Here is a 19,776-nt window from a genome sequence, read left to right as displayed (position 1 = left end):
CTGTATGTTCTTGCAAAATAACATACCACTCAATAACCTGTAAGGATATTTTTTATAAGGACATACGATATGGCAGGTGTCAGTAGGTTATGGTGAGTATGTACTGTATTTATGTACAGTCGAGGTACCTGTACTTTATGTGTTTTCATTTTCTGGTACTTCATAGTTCAACTTTACTACATTTTAGAGACAAATATTGTACTTGTTACAGCACCAAAAGTACTGGACAACTTCAGTTACTTTTCAGATTCAGATACGGTGGTGGAAGAAGTACTCGGATTGTACTCGGTAAAAGTAGCAATACCACAGTGTAAAAATACAATAAAAGTCTTGCATTTAAAATGTTACTTATGTATAAGTACAAAAGTATTTGCAGAAATAAACTTAAAAGTACCAAAAGTAAAAGTACTCATGCAAAATGGCACAGTTTTCATTGATGTACATCACAATATTCAGTTATAATTAATGATGCATTATTATGTGCATCCTATTTAATGTTGCAGCTGGTAAAGGTGGAGCTAATGTTAACTACCTTTTATGCTTATAATGTGAATTACTGCTGGGTAGTGAATTTTACACCAAGGGTCAAGAAATCTTGTTATTGTTATTGTCTTGTTATTAACCTCTTTCTGAAAAGTAACTAAAAGTTACCAAAATAAATGTAGTGAGCACAAAATAAAGTATTTTTCTCTGAAATGTAGTGAAGTCAAAGTAGGAGAAGAGGTTTACTCAAGTACAGATACCTCAAAATTGTACTTAAGTACAGTACTTGAGTGAATGTACTTAGTTACTTTCCACCTCTGATCAAATATTACACAAAACACAGCCTGTTCTATTCATTAGACTTTATTGAACCCAGGTGAGAAATTCACAAGCTGCCCAGTGGTATGTAAAGTACTTCAGATTGTATTTAAGACAGTTAACACTGATTCAACCTTTAGCAGCTGCAACATTAAAGTAGTGAACACAATAATGCATCAGTAATTACACTCTAATAATATAATACACAACGTGAACTGTGCCATTCAGCGTGATGACTACTTTTACTTTTGGTCCTTTAAGTATCTTTTAATGCTAATAACTTCTGACTTTAGTGCCACTTTGAATGCAGGGCTTTTACTTGTAACAGTATTTTTACACTGTGATAGTTCTGCTTGTACAGTAGAGGCCACAATGTGACTGAAAGTCCATGTCGGTTTCACCAGAGATGTTTATTTTTTTCTTGATTGAAACCATGAACTAGTAAAACAAAGTGAACAGGGAGGAAGCAGACAAATGCACAGATGTTCAGTTTAAACACAGTTTATTTTTCTGCTTAAATAATGACTTGGATCATCCAGTGTAGGCTATGTTGGTTTGTCATACATGTCGGTACCAGATTTAACACCAGCAATGGGTGGTTTTGTATGAAAAAAGGCAAAACAGATTTACACAGGTACAGAAAATCTGATTTTTAACAGCACATGATCAATACTGTGATCTATGCCTCAGCTGATATTAAAAAGGACTAGATTTGGATAATGGGGCTAAAAATGAGATTCTCTGTTCTCATGTAAATATGGCCAGTTAAATAAAGATATAAATCATCAGTCATTTCCCTTTATAAAACCACAGCAGAGCTAAAAGCCTAAACATACATGTCTAGTATGCACGCTGGCGTAGAGACCGTTTGATTTAATGGTACACACACAGGGCTGCTAGCAGTTTGGAGCTAATGGGCAGGTTACATTCAGTCCTGAAACGTAAGAATGAAGCTTTGTTATCTCATCGCTTTAGCGTGGAGAAGTGTTTTCATTTGTAAAAAAGAAACTGTTAGAGATGTTTGGGAGAGAACGAGTGCTCGCACAGACAGACATACCATCAGCGCCCCTCTAATTGGGTTACAGTGCTTTGAGTTAGGAGGAAAAAAGGAAAGCGTTAAAATAAAGTGACATCACATGCAGCAAAGTATCGTTTCTCTGAAGACGGCGTTCCACAGACAGAACTGTGTCCTTTGTTTAGAATCAAGCTGTTTAGAAAAAAATCTTCATTCGTTTCTCATTCACATACAGATTTTTTTGCTCCTGTTTAGATTCACTGGGAAGCGCACGTCAGGTCACACACTCCAGACTCGACCTTGCAGTACAAAGACACTGCAAAGCTCCATCAGCTCAAATCAGTGCATAAACAATCTGGAAAGCTACTTTTTATATATTTTTTTATATAACAATCACCCATTTCCGGTTGTTTTTAAAAAAAGAAGCCACAGGGCGCACCCCCAGCAGCGTGGGCGTCCTCCAGGAGCAAAAAGTAGACCACCTATGGCGAGTGTCAGAGAGTGAGTCGGGTCTTTGTGTCTGTCAGCAGGTTGCTTGTTTCCTGTTCATGCAGTCTTTGGTCAGAGACGACTCATGTTTGCTCCAGCTCATCTCCGTGTTGTTTCCCTCAGGGACCGGGTTTGGTGACATGCTCATGCGAAATAAAAAAAAATAACTTGTTTTGTGTTGTCTTGTTGAAAACCATGCACTGTAGGTGAAAGCTTCAGACACGCTGTGGCTCAATGGCGAGGCTCCTTCATTTTTCCTCCCAGGGTGTGCGTGGTGTCGCAGGGGGACGTCCGTGAACCTGGCGGGGGGAAGATCACAAATGTGCTAAAACCCATTGTCTACAACCAGCAGGTACTGGATTTTTGATACTGATATTTGGGAGTAGGGCTGCAACCAACATATATTCATTACTGATCTGCAGCTTATTTCCTCAATCAAGTTTGGTCTAAAAAGCATCAGAAATCTAATTGGTGAAAACTTCAACAAACATTTCACGTCCAATGACAATCTACTGTCACACAAGAAGGAAAAACAGCTGATTCTCTACTTTGAGGACTGGGAACATTTTCAATAATATTTGACTGGAAAACTAAATGACAACTCTATTTAAACAGTAAAAGGCCTTAGTGAGATTATAAATCTGTTTTACAGGAGTCTCCTGAACAAGACAGCAACAGGAGACAGAACATGCAATGTAAAGGTTATGAAACATGTAAGGCAGGCTAGTCTTAGATAAAAATAAAGAGAATAGCTATAGTAATATAATTATTAGAATTAATTACAATTTCCTCAACTGATTAAGTAGATGCTTGTTTCTATAAACCACAGTAGCATGTAAAACAATAGACAAGCTCAAAACTTTCACTGTACTAGAAGCTAACAGCCTGTTTTGAGAGGCTGGAACTGTAAAATCTTTGGTATTTTTTAAATATAATTTACTCAAATGATTAATGGTTAATGCTTTATTTTACAGGTCTGTAAATTACAGTTAATTTAAAGGTAATTTCTCAAGAGGTTTCCTGGAAGGAACCATATAATGTGGTGCTAATTACAGATACATTTAGAGAGTGATAGCTTCCAGTTATGTCTAAATGCTAACCTAGCACAAAACTGAGGGTCCCTCTAGAGGACACAAGGTGAACTACACATGCAGTGTTAGATTTGTCTACAAATAACCTTTCAATGCAGCATAAATGAAGAATGCCATTTAAAATAATTAATAAACAGTAAATATTAACTGAGGTTTACGATGTGTAATGTCTTTCACAATAAACTCAGCTCAGTGGACTAACTAAGAAAAAAAATCTCCCTATTTTTTAAGTTGCCAATTAACTTTCTGCTGGATGACTTATCGGTTAACGACCTACTCGCTGTGGCAGTACTGTTCAAGAACACTTCAAGTTTTAATCCTGTGTCCATGTGTCAACTGTTCATTTATCTCTTGTTACATGCTTACAGGAGAAACCTGGTGATTTTCTATGTTTTGGCTAATTTCCACAAATCCCACCCAGAAACAAAAAGCAACAATTTATGTGGTGCACCGTGTGTGAATCCAGAACCTGGTTTATCTTATCAGTCTCTGCTGTAGACCACGACCAGAAACTACTAAACACACCAGTGAGCCACACTGCTGTACTGGGCTACATGATTCTCCCTCAGGACTATGAAGCAAGCAGCTAGTGGAGCAGTGTAAACAGAGCTGAGATCAGTTGACTCTTACAGACACTGTAAACAATGACAGCCGTTCTCAGTCTTTGCAGCCATTTGCTGGAAAACAGATGAGCCTCACAGGAAGAAGTATGTCACCCCAGTGCAGTGGTGTGGTTTTAATAGGTTCTGGACAACAGTGGAGGTCTGCTGCACAGACCAGTAAGCTAAATGTGATTCTGGGTTCATACACATTACAGTGAACACACCACATGCATTGTTGCTTTTTATCTCTGTATGGGATTTGTGGAAATTAAAGGTACATTCTGCAAATATTCTTGTTGTAGAAATCTGTGCCAAAACCTGCCTTAATGTGGAGAGAATCCTCCTGTGACCCAGACTCACTGAACAACACTAGTAGCAGTGCAGAGACATTAGCTTCTCAAAGGTTTTGAGCAGGATTGACCTCTCTAACCAATCAAAGATGATCAATTATTTTTAATACAAACAGCCTTGAATCAGTAGCAAAATGCATTTATGTTTTTGCTGACTCATCCTGCACAGTTACATACAATTACTGAGTCGACCAATCCAACCAAACTAGTCCTTAGTGCACTAGTTGCCAAATTAATCTTAGTACTAAAGTACATTTTTAGAGTAAAATTGCAACCCTTTCCACCAATTTACAATGAGTTTATGAGTGGATAACAGTCTTACCAGGTGCAGGTGAGAGCTTAACTGTTAGGACTGACTCTTTTTCTCTTGTTTCTTGTTGGCATCATCTCCAGGCTGCGCAGACACAGAGCGAGGGAAACAGCGAGGTTTGTCAAGAGACAGACAGACATACAGAGGAGAAAGAGCAAAAAGTAAGTGTGATGATCAGGCTAAATATGACCCGTGTGTTAATGAAACAGCACTGAGCTCAGCTACTGAACATCAGGAGATCGCAGGCAGCGTGCTGGAAGAGAGACGAGGTTGTTAAAATTAGTACTTTTCTACATTTGCAAACCACACGTGCCTCCATCAGAGCATGTTAAAGTGGAGAAAACAGAAGTATTATTTGAAACACAGTTGACATTAGTAGTTCTTAGACCTATTCGGAGTTGAGGTTACTACTGACACACTGTAGCACTCAGCACAAAACAACCACTGCAAACTGCAACACATGCAAAAGGCATTACACTGCACCTCACCAACTTAAATCCATTTGTTCACACAAACATAACAGCAAACAGCTCAGATTAATGCTGAGATCAGACTACATGCCCTGATCCTATCGTCTCTCAGCTGAGTCATGGCAGGTAAACCAGTTTTCTTAACGAGCTCCTTGTTTCCTCTGCGGAAACAAAAACTTCAGCTAAAACTAGCTACAGTTTTGGATATTTTTTCTGTGCTCTTCTTAGTGGTTTAACTCAAATCTGATCAAACCACGCCCTCCGTGTCCTGATAGAGCATATTAACAGAGATTTAAAGAGTTAAATACCTAAAGTTTAACTGTTGCTTACTTAGTTGTGAATATTGACTGTTATAGAAGAATAACTCAGATCTGGAACCAAATTTTCTGGGGCTTTAGACCATCTCAGAACAAAAAAGTAAGTGTAGCCTGATCTCAGTATCACACTACACCGCAGTAGGATTAGCTAACCTACAGGAGAGCTTAGGGCCACTGTACAAAATTTGTGCTCTGACTTTAATCTCAGAATTGTGACTTTTTCCCCTTAAATTCAAACTTTCTCAGAAGTCTGACTTGAAACTGAGGGTACGTCCGAAATCGGCTACTTGCCTACTATGTAGTAGGCTAAAAAGTGTATGCGAGACAAGTAGTATATCCAAATTCATAGTATGGAAAGGGCCTTGAATATGAAACAATTGGCCCAAGCCAGACCTATGCTGGCCCCCAGACTGTTCCCTATATCCTCAACTTTCTTCAGCAGCCATGTTTTACCTGAGTTCTCAGCTGTTTTGTGCTGGACAGGTAACATACACTCTGCTGCGTTCTGCTGACAGCTGCAGACAGAAACTGTGCAGGCTGAAAACCTAACAATCAGCTACAAGCTGTGCAGACCTGAGCGCTATGAGGGTGTGGCTCTGGCCAATCCTGTCACATGACTGATTCTGTGTTTACATACAGTTACAGCTTCATGCATGCGCATTTAGGCCAGCAAAGTCCAGCTGACTACGTTAGGCGGCTGGTTTTAACAACCTCAGCGTTCCGACATGTGTTGGCCTTGTGGCCCTGCCGGTAGCGCTTCCCTTTCTTCTTGCCCTTCCCCCCTGTGGCTCCTGCTGCTGCTTTTGGTGAAGACGCAGCAGCGTCTGCTCCACCTGTTTCTACGCCACCAGCTCCTTCCTCTGTAACCTTTTCACCTTCGCTTTCCCTCCTGTCCCCGGAGTTGAACACCCGGCGTACCACCTTTCTGATCACCTGTAGGGGGCAGAAGCATGTCGGGGGAGAGGAAAGGAGGGAAGTATTTCTTGTGAGAAGAAATAATGGAAAAGAGGGTGAGGAGGATACATAGGAGTGTGTATGTGTGTGTGTGTATTAGTGTAAGAGATGCCATGTGACACAGCCAGTGTATTATTGTGTCTAAGAATGTGTTTATTCATCTGTGGGCAGCCTGGTGACACTGGTTTCAGATGACAGACTTTTGAGTTCTTTCAAAGCGCTCAGTTTTTCCATTTGAAATAAAGGGCTGGATAAAGACAGATTTTTCGATTAATTTCAGTTTTTGTTTGAACAGTTCAAAGGGCTGTACTCTAGAAACACGTGTTGCAGCATGATCTCAAATAAGAACAAAGACCTAGGAGAAAGGTTTATATTCACAGATTATTTTTTCAAATGAATCATCACAAATCAAATTGAATCGAGAGGCCAGTATTGATATCCGCCCTGATTAAAATGTAATGAGTCAGTGAGTGTAAGCTGCAGGACAGAGATGTGACCGGTGATGGATGAGGATGAGGGTGGTTACTTTTCTGGTGACCACATTCCCGTCTTCGTCTGTGAACTGCTCCTCCGTCACTGACTCTCCAGGAATGTTTCTGGCCTGCTCTCCCTGGGGGTTGAAATATGGGTGAAGGAGTGAGACAGGTATGGGAGACATGGGTGGGAAAAACTGAGGGGCTGAGGTGCAGGTTGGGAAGAGTTTTGAGATGTTATCTGTTAGACTGTTATTCAGAAAACAGAGCAACGTTTCCAGACATCAGCCTGCCTTCCACAGCTGCTGGGATTCCTAAAGGTTATGTAAATCCAAAACAAAGATTTGAACACCGCCCTGCATGCTAGATGCTTCATTCTTAAATACACTCAGATAGATAACACATATCCTAAAAAATGCCTATACTTATGTCCTAATCTGTGAAGGAAAGGGAAGGAAAGATTTTGGACACATTTATTCTACAGAAATGTGGAAGAATTAATGAGATACTGTACAATCATGTCAACTGCTGTTTCTAGGCAGAATCCAGCACTTCATGAGGACATGTCCAACAAACACAAACAAACACAAACAAACAAGCATTATCAAGCTCCACTATGATATGGCAGTGAATTCTTTCATGACATACCTACTGTATGTCATGCACAAGATTAATTTGGTCACACCTTATTTACCAATGTCAAAGGCCACACAGAGCTAAAAAATGAGGCTCAGTTTACACAGAGTATCTGAATTTTAGAGCTGCTTCACAAAATGTTCAGCAACAGTTTAGATTCATCAATGTGAATTAAAAAAACACCAAAAATTCTCTGGTTCAAGCTTCATAGCTGTGAATATTTACTGGTGTCATCAGTCTTCTACAGTTCTGAATATCTTTGGGGTTTGGTCAGACAAAACAAGACATCACTTTGGGCTCTTAGAAACAGGGATTTTACCCTTTTTGACATTTTATAGACCAAGCTATTAATTGATTAATCCAGAAAATCATCAGTAGGTTATTCAGTAATAAATCATATTGTTAATAATCTTATTTTGTACATTACAGTTACCCAGTTTGAATGGGTTAGCAAACATCTCAAGGTTTCATTGATTTCTTTGAGGATGTTCTGATAAGATACATGGATGCAATGACATTACTGTCTGTCACTTAACAAAAGGGGGTCAATATAATTAGAAAGCCAGCCTCAGATTTAACCCTACTGTAGCCAAACACACAGCACGTCCAATAGTCCAAATCCCACAAAGCACCGCTGATAAAATCGTGGCTCACACCAACAAGCAGTGAGCGGCACTTCATGCTACAGCCAAGCTCAACATTCACACACTCTCTGTAGTCAAGTTTCCATCCAACTGTAGTGCACAGTTTAGCTACATTTTCTTAAGTGAAAAATCTGCAAAAGAAAATGCAAAATAATGCTTCCATGTGAATATTAGGAGCTAGGTGACTCAACATAAACTGGTGGTGCTTATTCTTCAGTCAGGTGCCGTTAAACCACTGCAGATGCAACTCAACAGAACAGAAGTCAAATTTCAAATGATGATGGAAAGATGACAGATTTGTTTCCTGCAGTAATCTGCAGAAAACATCTTTCTTACTTCTTCATGTATGCCATGATTTATTCACTAGGTCTGTTTCCATTGCACTTAATTGCATTTTGTTTAAATCTACATGCAGTTTTCTGTGTATTACAAATTTTCTATGTGCAAACTGAAAACAGTTGGATGGAAACCTACCCTGATACGTTCTTGGTCTGTCACAATGCCTTTCTTTCACACAAAAACACACTCCTACTTTATAATACACACACCAGCAGGGCATGTCACTGTTGCTGAATCTTTCTATCACTGCGATTCACTCTTCTTCACACACTTATGCAGAGTCACAGCTTATGGGCTTATGGCTCAGTTGTCCACACACCACGCCTCACACACCTTGAGTATTACCCGTCTGCGGTACACCCTGGTGGTGACAGTGGTCTCCTCATCAGAGCCAGACTCGTCAACACTCCCCTGACAAAGGGAACATTAATGCCCCAGTGTGTTTGTGAAAGAGCGTGTATGTCAATAGCTTGTCTGCAATCATGTGAGACTTGGTCAACTCTCACCTGGACTTTGTGCTGGGACCTGTTCCCTGCCTCCTCCCGTCCTCTGCTTGGTCCCGCTGTGCTGCTGTCCTCCTGAGGTCCCTTCCTCATGGCCTCCTTTTCTTTTCTGTCCCTGGCTGCATCAGTGTGGCCTCCGTTCTGTCTGTTGGTCAGAGCTGGGGGCTGCTCCAGTGAATCACAGAGACTGTCAGGGCTGAGGAGTAACATTTGTTTATATTAACACTGAGCTGCTATGACAGTAAACTCTGGTGTGTAAATCTCTAAATAGAAAAACAAATCCCACCTGCCCTCCTCAGAGCCAGGGCTGTGGCCAGGGGCCGTCGACTCTACGACTGCGCCCGATGTTTCACTTCTCCAGCCTGGAACTGAACACACAACCTTTTCTGCTTGTCGTACTTGTTCGAGGATGTCTTTCACCCTCTCCTCTGTCATCTCCTCATCCTCCAAACCTCCCTCCATCCTGATATCCTCCAGCAGACTCTGCAGCCTCTCCTGGGTCATCTCCTCTTCTTCCTCTTCCTCTCTTCCATTCCCATGACCATTGTCTGAAGCAGCATCGTGTTTTTGGTTTCTTTCCAAAACAACACCTTGCCCTGCCTTCAGCTCTTCGGTCCCCTTTCCTGATTTCTCTACTGCTCTTCTGTCATTATCCGGCTGCTCATAACAAACCAGCCCCATCTTATCCTCCATTCTTTCTCCAGTGGTCAAGGCTGTATCTTCAGCTTCAACAATGGGGGGCTCCTGGACACAGGAGCCAGGGCCTGTGGCAACCGTGACTGGGTCACTGCTGGAGGTACTGGTGGTTTGAGTGAGAGAGAGGTCACTAGGCCTAGTAAGCGTGGTTTTACTAGGGAGGTCTACGCTAGCATTTCCCTCGCTAAAAAAGTAGTCAGAGCGCAGAGGAGTAGGGGGCTCGTAGTTCAGGTCTGAGGGGGTTTGCAGCTCCAGCTCTATATTGGGGTATCCTGGGTGGATGGCAGGAGTACAGGATTAGAGAATAAAGGGATTGAAGAGGGAGGGAAAGGAAAAAGAGGGGAGGAAAGGAGGGATGGAAGGAGAGGTAGAGTGGTGGAGGTGATGAAATGATAAACACCTATAACACTTAAGGGTAGCATTTGTTCAAAAGTCACACAGGTGTAAACCACATACACTGTAAAGTTGCACTGGCTGATTTTATTTATTTATTTTCTTGGCCACTTATGGGCAGTGAAGGCAAGATGTGAACACGACACCGACACATTATCACCCTATAAACTTAGATATAGCTGAAAGCCATGGTGACCTTGTTCGCAAACAGTTGCCTGTTTATACATCCAGCAGAGAGAAACACATTTACACTCATTTGAGTCATGTTTGTGTCCAACTAATGAATCTAGTTCCAATATTCTTCACCTGCCAGTCACTAACGTTGTCTGTCTGCTGTCTGGTTTTTGGTAGGAAGGGTCCAGTGTGTTTATGAGCGGTTTGTTCAATAAAAACTGCTGCCTCATATCAACTGGAATATAAGTTGCTTCAAGTGAATCTGGAGGCCAAAAAAACAAAAACAAAACAAAACAAAACTAAGAACTAAAAAAGCTAAAGTAGTAAAGCTATTTAGAGCTAAAGGGAACTCAGGAAGAGTCAGGTGATAAAGCTCAGCTATGTCACCAATATGAATCATCTCTGATAAACTCATTATAAGGAACCTGCCCAGTGTCAAACGACTGCCAGACACAGTGGACGACTAGCATAGTTGAGCATTTAGCAGAGATTTCTCCTGGAGTTGGTGGAGAGCAAACCAGAGCTACACGAAGAGTGAATTTTGGATTTACATTCATCAAGTGGCCAGAAACGTGACTTCAAATGAATGCTAATGTTGCTCCATGTCAACTTTTTGCTAACCCATTAGCCAGTTAACTTCACAAGATGAGGTTCACAGTGTTGTTCACAGCTTGTCCCACTGCCCTTAAGTGACCAGACCAAATCATTTAATACTGGTTTAAGGATTCTCCCTCTTCAACTAAGATTTTTCTATCACATGTGTGTGACCTCTAAACCAGTACTACAGAGTAAATGTGACCAGATCACAAGGAGATGGAGACAGAGAAATAAAAGTACAAAGACAGGATATAAAATGTAAGCTAGAAACGTCACATATACTATATTTATATGCAATTTACAGGAACGTTAAGTCACACTAATCACAGTACAGGTTATCAGGAACAAACTGACAAACACTTAACTTCAGGCCCAGACTCAGAGCTACTTCTGTATTTCAATCCAAATACAGAAGCGGTAAAATTTGTGAGGGGGTCATTATGACAACTTGAGTTCAGCTCATCTCAGTTTTGTCAGTTGATGAACAAAAGCTTTAGTAGAATTAAGGTTGATTAGTTGTGTAGAGTTAAACCACAGGCAGAGAGGAGCAGAGCAACCAAGAGGCATCTAAATGTAAACCTCAGGAACTGACCGATCTCGCCTGAAGTAAAGAGGAACACCAGGGGGGAGGGGAGAGGAGGGAGGGGAGGGGGGAAATGAGGAGGGAGAGGGAGTGTGGTGGTCTAAGGGTGGAGACGGGGAACAATGAGGTGAAGGTGAGGGAGACTGTTTTGAAAGAAGGGCAGAGGTCGAAGGAGAAGAAAAGGGAAGAAGTGTAGATGAGGAGGGACAAGAGGAGAAAGGAGGAGAAGACAGGGGAATGTAAACAGGAGAAGGTGACAGGGGAGGAGAGGAAGCACCAGATATGGAGATGGAGCTACAGGAAGGGGGAGGAGAATTAAGAGGTGGAGGAGGGTGAAGAACAAGAGGAATCGAGGATGAGGAAGAAGGCAAGGGCAGACAGAGGGAAGGTGGAGCAGAGAAATGAGGGATAAATGTAGGAGGAGAGAAGGACGAGGAGTTGCTAGAAGGACTTTGAGGGGAGGACTGAACAGGTGGGTGGTAAGGCAAACTAAAGAATGGAGGAAGGACAGGAGCAACGGGAAGGTCAGTGAGAGATGGGAAGTGAAAGACAGAGGCGGGAGAAAGGACAGCAGGAGTCGAGGGAAAATGGAAAAAGGTGGTACGGGTGGGATTAATGGGAAGAAAGGAAGAAGAGCTGGAAGAGGAAGGAGTGGCATGGAGAGGGGAGACCCACTGAAGTGTTTGAGGACAGAGGGGGAATGTAGGAGATCTGAGAAGTTTTGGAGCTTTTACAGTCATCACAGTTCACAAGAGATATAAAAGACAAAAAACAACTGTTAGGCACAAGACAAACAGATGAATGCACAGATAATGAAGTGAACTTGTGAGTGATGAAGGCTTGAGAAGCTGCAGAAGCGAAGACACTGCACACCAGAATCATGGGATTGCTTATCTCGGTTGATAAACAAGAACAGGCTTTTTAGTCTTTTCAAACAACTAGGAAAATGTCAGCTAGAGGACAGTAAAATAATACGGGAACAAAATTCACATTCTGGCTCTGTTGTTATTAGAGAAGGCTTTGGGCTCCTGGAGGGTCAAAGCTTGCTGAGCTGCAAATTAATGCTAGTAGAAGCAATCAGAAGAAGTAGGACTAGTTTCTGCTATGTCCCATTTCCATACTACATAACTAACTGTATACAGCATATACTATATGTGGTATTTTGTTCTAAAAGAATATGATGTACATACAGTACATTTACCAAAACAACCAGCTAGTCCTCCTCAAAGTTTTTTTTCGTCATGTAAAAGGCAAAAATATCATTTCAAAACACTTTGAGGAGAGTCTTGCATTTGTGCGATTTCTCTGAGTTTGGTTCTGAATGCGTCATCTTCTTCACTTCTTTCAAAGCACAAGTATGAGATTTATACTTTATTTTTCAGCTTAGTTTTTCAGGCTTCAGTCACGAAGTGGTTGCCTTGACAAATATACGACTGGTTAACCGAAGAGAAGGTCACAGCCGCTGCTTGTCAGAAAACGTTTTGAAGCTGTGTCACTACAACTGGGAATTTATTCTAATACTGTATATCAACAACAAACTCAAAGTGTTCACCACATATTTGAGTGTACTTGATTTGTTCCCTTTACAAGTGGAAACACATATTCTTGTTTGGAATAATCATGGAATTGGGACAAAGCTGAAATTCATCACTACCAGGGTTTCTGTTTGAGAAATACAAAATTCCTTTGTTTCACTGAAATGTTATGCTTTTGTCAGAAATAGTTAAATTTAGGTATGATGTCAAAAATAAAATCTAACTCAGCCTTAAAAAACACATTAGGGTTACAGCTGCTGAAAGGGTCTCATGATTGGGGATATGAAAATGCTAAAGCTCGCTAGTTAGCTGTTTGTGTTATCAGAGTGGTGCAGAAACAGACAAGAGAGAGATGCAGCTTTTGCACGACTTCTAAGTTCAAAGTGTGGGCTGTTAGTGCTGAAGGGGGTGCTGTTGTATTTCCAGTTTTACTCTAACTCAGCAGCGAGGGTAAGAGCAGAAGCTATGACTGGATCCAAAGAAGCCGTTGAAGTCAGCGAAAGGTAGGTATTGGTGGAAATTAGCTGGTAAGTTATGCTTAGCGCTGCACAGGGAAGTTGCTTTAAGAGTTAGTCACTTGGAAGCAAGAAGAGGAGGAGCAAGGAGGCAGCAGGGAGTCTCGCAGGTGGAACGCAGAGGCTGGGAGGCTCAGAGGAACCCAGGAGAGGACAGGTACAGCATCGCTAACAGCAGTGACACAGAAGCATAATTATACACTGTACACTTTGAAAAAAGATGTTTCATTTTCAACTCATGTGCGAGTGTCGTCTGGGGCAGAGCGCATCCTGATCACTGTGCACAATGCAGAAACACTCGTGAATGTGTTGAAAAGGCTCCACCCATTTGAAGAGTGTTAAAAGTGTATTGTTGTATGCCAACAACATCAGAGCAGGCAGACTGTCACACAAAGCCACAGCCATGCATTTTGTTGATATTAAGTCAGTTAAATGTTGATTTTACTTTAGGTCATCTTTGCTCCAGTTTTCAATAGCAAAACCTGGTGCTAGTATGACTTTCAAAACTGGACAGATTAGCAATGTGAGCCATTTCAGAACTTTGTCTCAAGAGCTTCTCTTTATTTGCTTGTGACTGTTTTCTTACATACATAGTACTACAGTGAAAACTTTCTGTTACAATTTAGTTGAAAACCTTTCTTTAGTGTTATGATGCAGTTCATACACAGACCTAATGGAAGTGGTTCTAAGAAAATGCCAAGAAAACAGCTGATGCCAACAAAAGTATTCAGGCAAAAAAGGCCAAAGTTGTGTGCACATCCAACGCAAACTGGGCACAGGTGCAGGACAATAACAGCTTGGAAGAAAAGAGAAAAAATGTCCACACACTGAACCAAGATACTAGAAGAATAAATTTATTAGATAACATTTTGACCAGCATGATCTTCATCAGGCAAATAATCACAAAGCTACAGTACACACAGACTGTATATATAGGAAATCACACCTCCACCCACAATTAAGAAGTCACATGATATAGCTTTGTGCCTTTGTCTTATACCATGCGACTTCTTAATTGTGGGTGGAGGTGTGATTTCCTATATATACAGTCTGTGTACCTGATGAAGACCATCTCGACCACCATATCGAAACGTAGCATTATACATTTATTCTTATAGTATTTTTGTTCAGTGGAAGACGTATTCAGCTCATTCAGACAAAGTAACAGTAAAAATGATTAATATAAAAATACTCTATTGTAAGTGTAAGTCTTTCTTTCTGAGTGAGAAGCATTAAGAGCTAGTGTACATCTCCCTTCAATCCAGGGTGTCTCAGTCTGAAAACCCATTTTACCAGGCTAACTGTTTAATACCTTCTAAGATATATTTCAGAATAATGAAGATAATAATAATTATCTGTAACAAAGGACACACTGTCATCAAAGTTCTGAAATGGCACTCACTGGGTCTTTCACAGTCTGAGAATCTAGAAGCTGCCACATTTAATTCTCATTTGAGAGGAAAGAGAGAGACAGAAAGAGAAAGCCTCGCCACAATGCTTAAAGCAAGCCTGCCATTATTATTGGTAATTGGTGGTTATGTTTTTATGTATTTTAGTAACACTTGAAAGAGTCAACAAAAAGATGTTTTTGGAGACTTAAAATCTTATGTATGTTAAGCGACATACACATAAACATAACTATTGTAAAACCAAATTATGAACCAGTGCCTAGACCCAGCTGAAAAATGTGCTTCACTCGTTACCTTATCAATACATTTATCAGATGGGAACAGAGACACCAGTCCATTAGAGGCTTATATCTGCTTCAGAATCATGCTTCTTACATTTGACAAAAACAGTCACACATACTAAAATGTCTCATGCACCCAAAATGGCACAGATTGTCCTACATTTAATTAAAACATATAATGTTTAAAAATGGGGGAACAAATTTTAGAGGTTCTCAAATATATAGATAATCATCCTACAGTGCTGATTGGGGTGACTGTTTAATAAAGATGACAAATGCCTAAGTCATTTTGGTTAACTAATTAATTTCCAGCCGGTCAAGCCTGATTGGTTGTTTTTATTTACACAGTCAGATCTGACTATTTGGCTGAGAGAGGAGGTGAAGAAGGGTGAAGGGATAGACTGAGAGATAGACTGAGAGTTCAGCTAGGGTGGGCTACACTTTACCATCGGACTGATCCGGGAATACTGCGTTATCATCGGCAAAGCAGCGTGTGCCTGAAATGTTACCGTAGTCAAATATGGGCCCTTCCAGCAAAGTCACAATATCCAACCGATTGATCTTAGTCAGCACCGCAGTTAAAGCATCCGCTAGAGTGAGACAGAGAAACATATGTCATATGTTAACACCACAAACGTGATTCATTTTGTTCAGAAAATAGCAACAGAAATGTGTATATACAGTATGTGAATGTGAAGGAAAAGGAGACCTGAATTTGATCTACAGCCACCAGTTCTCTCCCACACAGACACACACACACACAACTTACTTGTGGCATTTTTACCGTCCCTGTGAACCCATTTCTTTAGGAGCATGAAGCTCTGTGCTGTCAGGGAATTGGGGTTCTCCACTCTGATGAAGTTGATCTCTTCCACAGAGAAATCCAGCTCCCTGGCCAGCTCTGTAGCAGCAACAAACACCACAAAACCAAAATAAGGTATTTTAGTAGTTAGTTGACTGGCTAACAATGTAGGGATTAGGAGTCTCATTTCTGGTGATTTCACTGACAACAAGGTACTGTGAGTCATCATCCATCAAGCAGTGGTGGAAAGTATCCAAGTACACTTACTTAAGCACTGTACTTAAGTACAAATTCAACGTATTATTTCAATTTAATGCAATTTTATGCTTCTACTCTACTACAAACTACAGACCCTGAAATTAGGAGATTTTGAACATTTATTTTTCTGATAATCTGATGAATTTTTCCTTCATTGGTCAAATTAATTCTCCTGCATATTCAACTAAACAATATTTTAAAACCTTGGATAAGTGAAACTGCATCATCCCTAAACTGAGAACCGGGCTGGTACACACACACACAACTGATGCATTTCTGTAGATGAAGCGCCCCACAGATGATAAAGCAGGTTAAATTAGCACAGCCTTAAACAACTACAGCAGTAAAGTTCAACATACACATAAATCCACCAGTAGTATTAATCCATGTAACAGTAAAACACTGACAGAGACCATTTTCTGCACAATGAGAACTTGTGATACTTGAAGTGGTATTTTACTGATAGGTACTTTTACTTAAGGAAGGCTTTCAATGCAGGACTTCTGTGTATTATTGCTACTTTTACTTAAAGACTCTCTCCACTCAAAAATATATTTTTTTCTTATTGTACTATACCCCATAAATATCAGCCGTCCACTATACTAGCTGTTGTACTGTAGGTGCATAGCTTGTTACTAACAAGGTGTTTTAACATTCCTCTGGTGAATGGGGCATGATCTGTTTGTTCCCAAAAATGGGAGTTTGAAAGAGGCTTGGGCAGACTGAATTTCTGAGGCCACAAATTCACACAGCTAAATTTGGTTCCGGGCTTTGGTAAAAACCTAAAACCTCTGGTCTCAGGTGCCTGAACTGTTCACCACCAGGAAGTAAAAGTTGCATCTGTCCCGGACCCCGGAGCTTCCTTACACTATTTATATAATTGTTATTTAGCTAATACAATGAGATGGTATGAAACAAGTACCATTATTAACAGCTAGCTATGGTTTTGGCTTCTGGTAGCAGCCCGAGTGCTACGGTTAGCCAGCTGTTAATAACACAATCTCCCTGAAAAGAATGAAGAGAAAGGGACATCCTATCAAACGTTATGAGATTGTATGAAATATGTGACTATTTACTGGTGTTTAATAACTAAGCTATATTTGGCTCACTGTGAAAGCTAACTGTTAGCATGCACACTAATGATGAGGAGCAAATGTTTAATGTTAAAATGTTAGAACTTTAAGTAAAGGATCTGAATACCATCAAGTAGCATATTCTGTGCTCAGAATTGAAAAAGCAAGAGAAAGTACAAAAATGCCTCAACTCAGTTATTCATGTATCTGAAGACAAGCGCTTTCTTCACACAGAATTTGGTGCAAACAAATCATAATCAATTGGGAAATATAAACATGTGTGGCAATGCAGAAAATCGGTAGTGGTAATTACCTGGAAAGGTTTTATGAAAGACTGACATCTTAATTCAAATTTGAGGTTTGCAGAAATTACAGCACACATCAAATGACATTCACTCATTAGTTCTCATTACTAGCATCACTTGATTTTTTTATGAAAAAGATGATGGGAAATTATCTGATGAAACTGTAGTGCTAAAACTTCACCATGATTGGAGTCAACGCTTTAAGTTTTACTTCCTTAGTGCTCATTCGTCAAGCACTGTGCCACCTACAGTCAAAAGTTAATGGAGTGAAATGCTGCCTGTACAGACAAGCAAACGGGCTGTAACTCTTAGAGAACACAATGTTCAGCAAATCTACAGCTCTGCAACAGGAACACTCATTAAATATGGATTTGATTGCTTTCCTCTACCGAGTTCTCACTCAGTCACTGTGCTGGTTGCACAGCTACGCCACTACAACTATTCACACACACAATTTACAGGATGACTGTGCACATGCAATTACAGTGCACTCACACATGCACACACAGGCACACCCAATGACACACATGCAAGCGGCCATGGGGCAGTGCTGCAGTGCAGGCAGTCAGGCTTAAACTGCAAAGGCTACGCCCTCACTGCTGCTCAAGTACAACAAAAAATAAAACAAACATGCACCTCTGTCTCATAAATACACCCAAACACAAAGATGTGTGCCACAGAAGAACATAAACACACTGCTACACAAGCCTGTTACCATACATGTATTACTGTCTACATTGTTCAGCCCCAGCTCCTGTGTCCCAACATGACGTGAATATTTTTTTATGTAAACTTACAGCACATTTTGAGTTTTTATAATTTGTGTTCTTTGATATTGTATTGCATTTGTATTGATGATGATGTATGTGAAAAAATGGCAATGCAGTACTACTTAGTCAAGATATTTGTACAGTATATTACATGTCCACCAGATGGCAACAAACACTGTAAAACTGCTGGGTTAAAGGCTGGGCTCGGTCCAGGTGATTCATTCACATGTGGGTTTTCTTTAAAATCAGCGATTACTATCACAAGTGCATGAGTCTGAGTCACAGGTTGGATATTAAACTGATTTAACTAAAACACAGCAGCTGTTTCTCCCTGCTGTGTCACTTACCATTGTAAAAACAGTATTCTTATACTGATCATGCTTGTTTTGGGGTGTGTTTTGGTCTGTGTGCATACACTCACCAGTCCAACTGAGTCCAAGATGGTCAGCTACTATTGCCATGCGGAGGTCTGTTCTCTCACAGGGACTCTGAGGGCCTGTGCGAGGAAGTAGGGAAGCGCAGGGCACAGACAATTAACATATGATACTACTAACAACTATCCCAGAATCATAAAAATGGTTGCAGAGAGGAGCAAAGACATTTAATGTATGAAACAAGACAGGGATTGTGAACTGAAAGTTCGTCTGTTTTGAACTGGTTTAACCAAAGGACCTAGTTAATGATTAAACTCAGTTGTGGAATTTTGGTAAATGGTCTTATACTTGTATAGCACCTTTCTATGCTTTTACAGCACATTCAAAGCGCTCTCACATTATTCGGCCATTCACCCATTCGCACTCCCAAATTCACACACCGGTGACATCACCGGGAGCAACTGGGGGTTGAAGTGTCTCAAGGACACCTTGACATGTTGACTGGACAAGCCAGGAATCGAACCGCTAATCCTCCGGTTAGGAAACGACCCGCTCTACCTCCCGAGCCACAGCCGCCTCCATATTGCCCACCCCAATTTTCTGATGTGTTATTTATATTAAATCCAGTAGTGTTGGTAACTAAACAAAGAAAGACCAACTTTAGCTCACTGTCCCATGTTGCTTTTCTGTCCAGATTCTCCTCAGTGATTTAGAACAGTTTGACATTTTGGAAAATATACTTTTTGTTGAAAGTTAGATGAGAAGATAGATGCTGATCTCATGTCTCGTTTGTTCAGTATGAAGCTGGAGCCAGGAAACAGTGGAAAAAAAAGAAAAAGAACTGAAGTACCAGTAGGGCTACATGATGAATCGTTTTGTGATTGTGACTGAGATCCCTGTGTGATCTCGGTCTCATGTGACAATGATTCTGCCATGTTTGCATTAACAGGGAGATGCCTTGCATCAATCCAAGCGCTCCCTTTTCCTTGCTAAGCTACATTAACCAATAGCAGGAAT

At 40.7% G+C, this 19,776-nt stretch overlaps 1 protein-coding gene across 25 annotated transcripts in view; it reads right to left on the bottom strand.

Annotated features, from left to right (window-relative positions):
- Nucleotides 1-1,286: 1,286 nt before the first annotated feature.
- ank3b (ankyrin 3b) overlaps nucleotides 1,287-19,776 on the bottom strand; it is a 128,474-nt gene continuing 109,984 nt past the window's right edge. For 19 of the 25 annotated variants that reach the window (XM_020616519.1, XM_020616517.1, XM_020616513.1 and 16 more), the window contains 9 exons: nucleotides 18,807-18,881; nucleotides 15,947-16,078; nucleotides 15,624-15,767; nucleotides 9,281-9,962; nucleotides 8,998-9,190; nucleotides 6,926-7,009; nucleotides 6,157-6,378; nucleotides 4,671-4,742; nucleotides 1,287-2,604 (listed from right to left, as the gene is read on the bottom strand). In XM_020616519.1, the coding sequence (XP_020472175.1) occupies nucleotides 4,695-4,742; nucleotides 6,157-6,378; nucleotides 6,926-7,009; nucleotides 8,998-9,190; nucleotides 9,281-9,962; nucleotides 15,624-15,767; nucleotides 15,947-16,078; nucleotides 18,807-18,881 (1,580 nt within the window). In that variant the 3' untranslated portion in view covers nucleotides 1,287-2,604; nucleotides 4,671-4,694. Of the gene's footprint in view, nucleotides 2,605-4,670; nucleotides 4,743-6,156; nucleotides 6,379-6,925; nucleotides 7,010-8,997; nucleotides 9,191-9,280; nucleotides 9,963-15,612; nucleotides 15,768-15,946; nucleotides 16,079-18,806; nucleotides 18,882-19,776 lie in introns of those variants that run through there. The other 6 variants (XM_020616531.1, XM_020616529.1, XM_020616532.1 and 3 more) reach the window with 6 other exon arrangements.

The sequence above is a fragment of the Monopterus albus genome, unplaced genomic scaffold (assembly GCF_001952655.1).
Source record: "Monopterus albus unplaced genomic scaffold, M_albus_1.0 scaffold175.1, whole genome shotgun sequence".
Classification (NCBI taxonomy): domain Eukaryota; kingdom Metazoa; phylum Chordata; class Actinopteri; order Synbranchiformes; family Synbranchidae; genus Monopterus; species Monopterus albus.
This window is presented reverse-complemented; position numbering and strand designations above follow the sequence as displayed.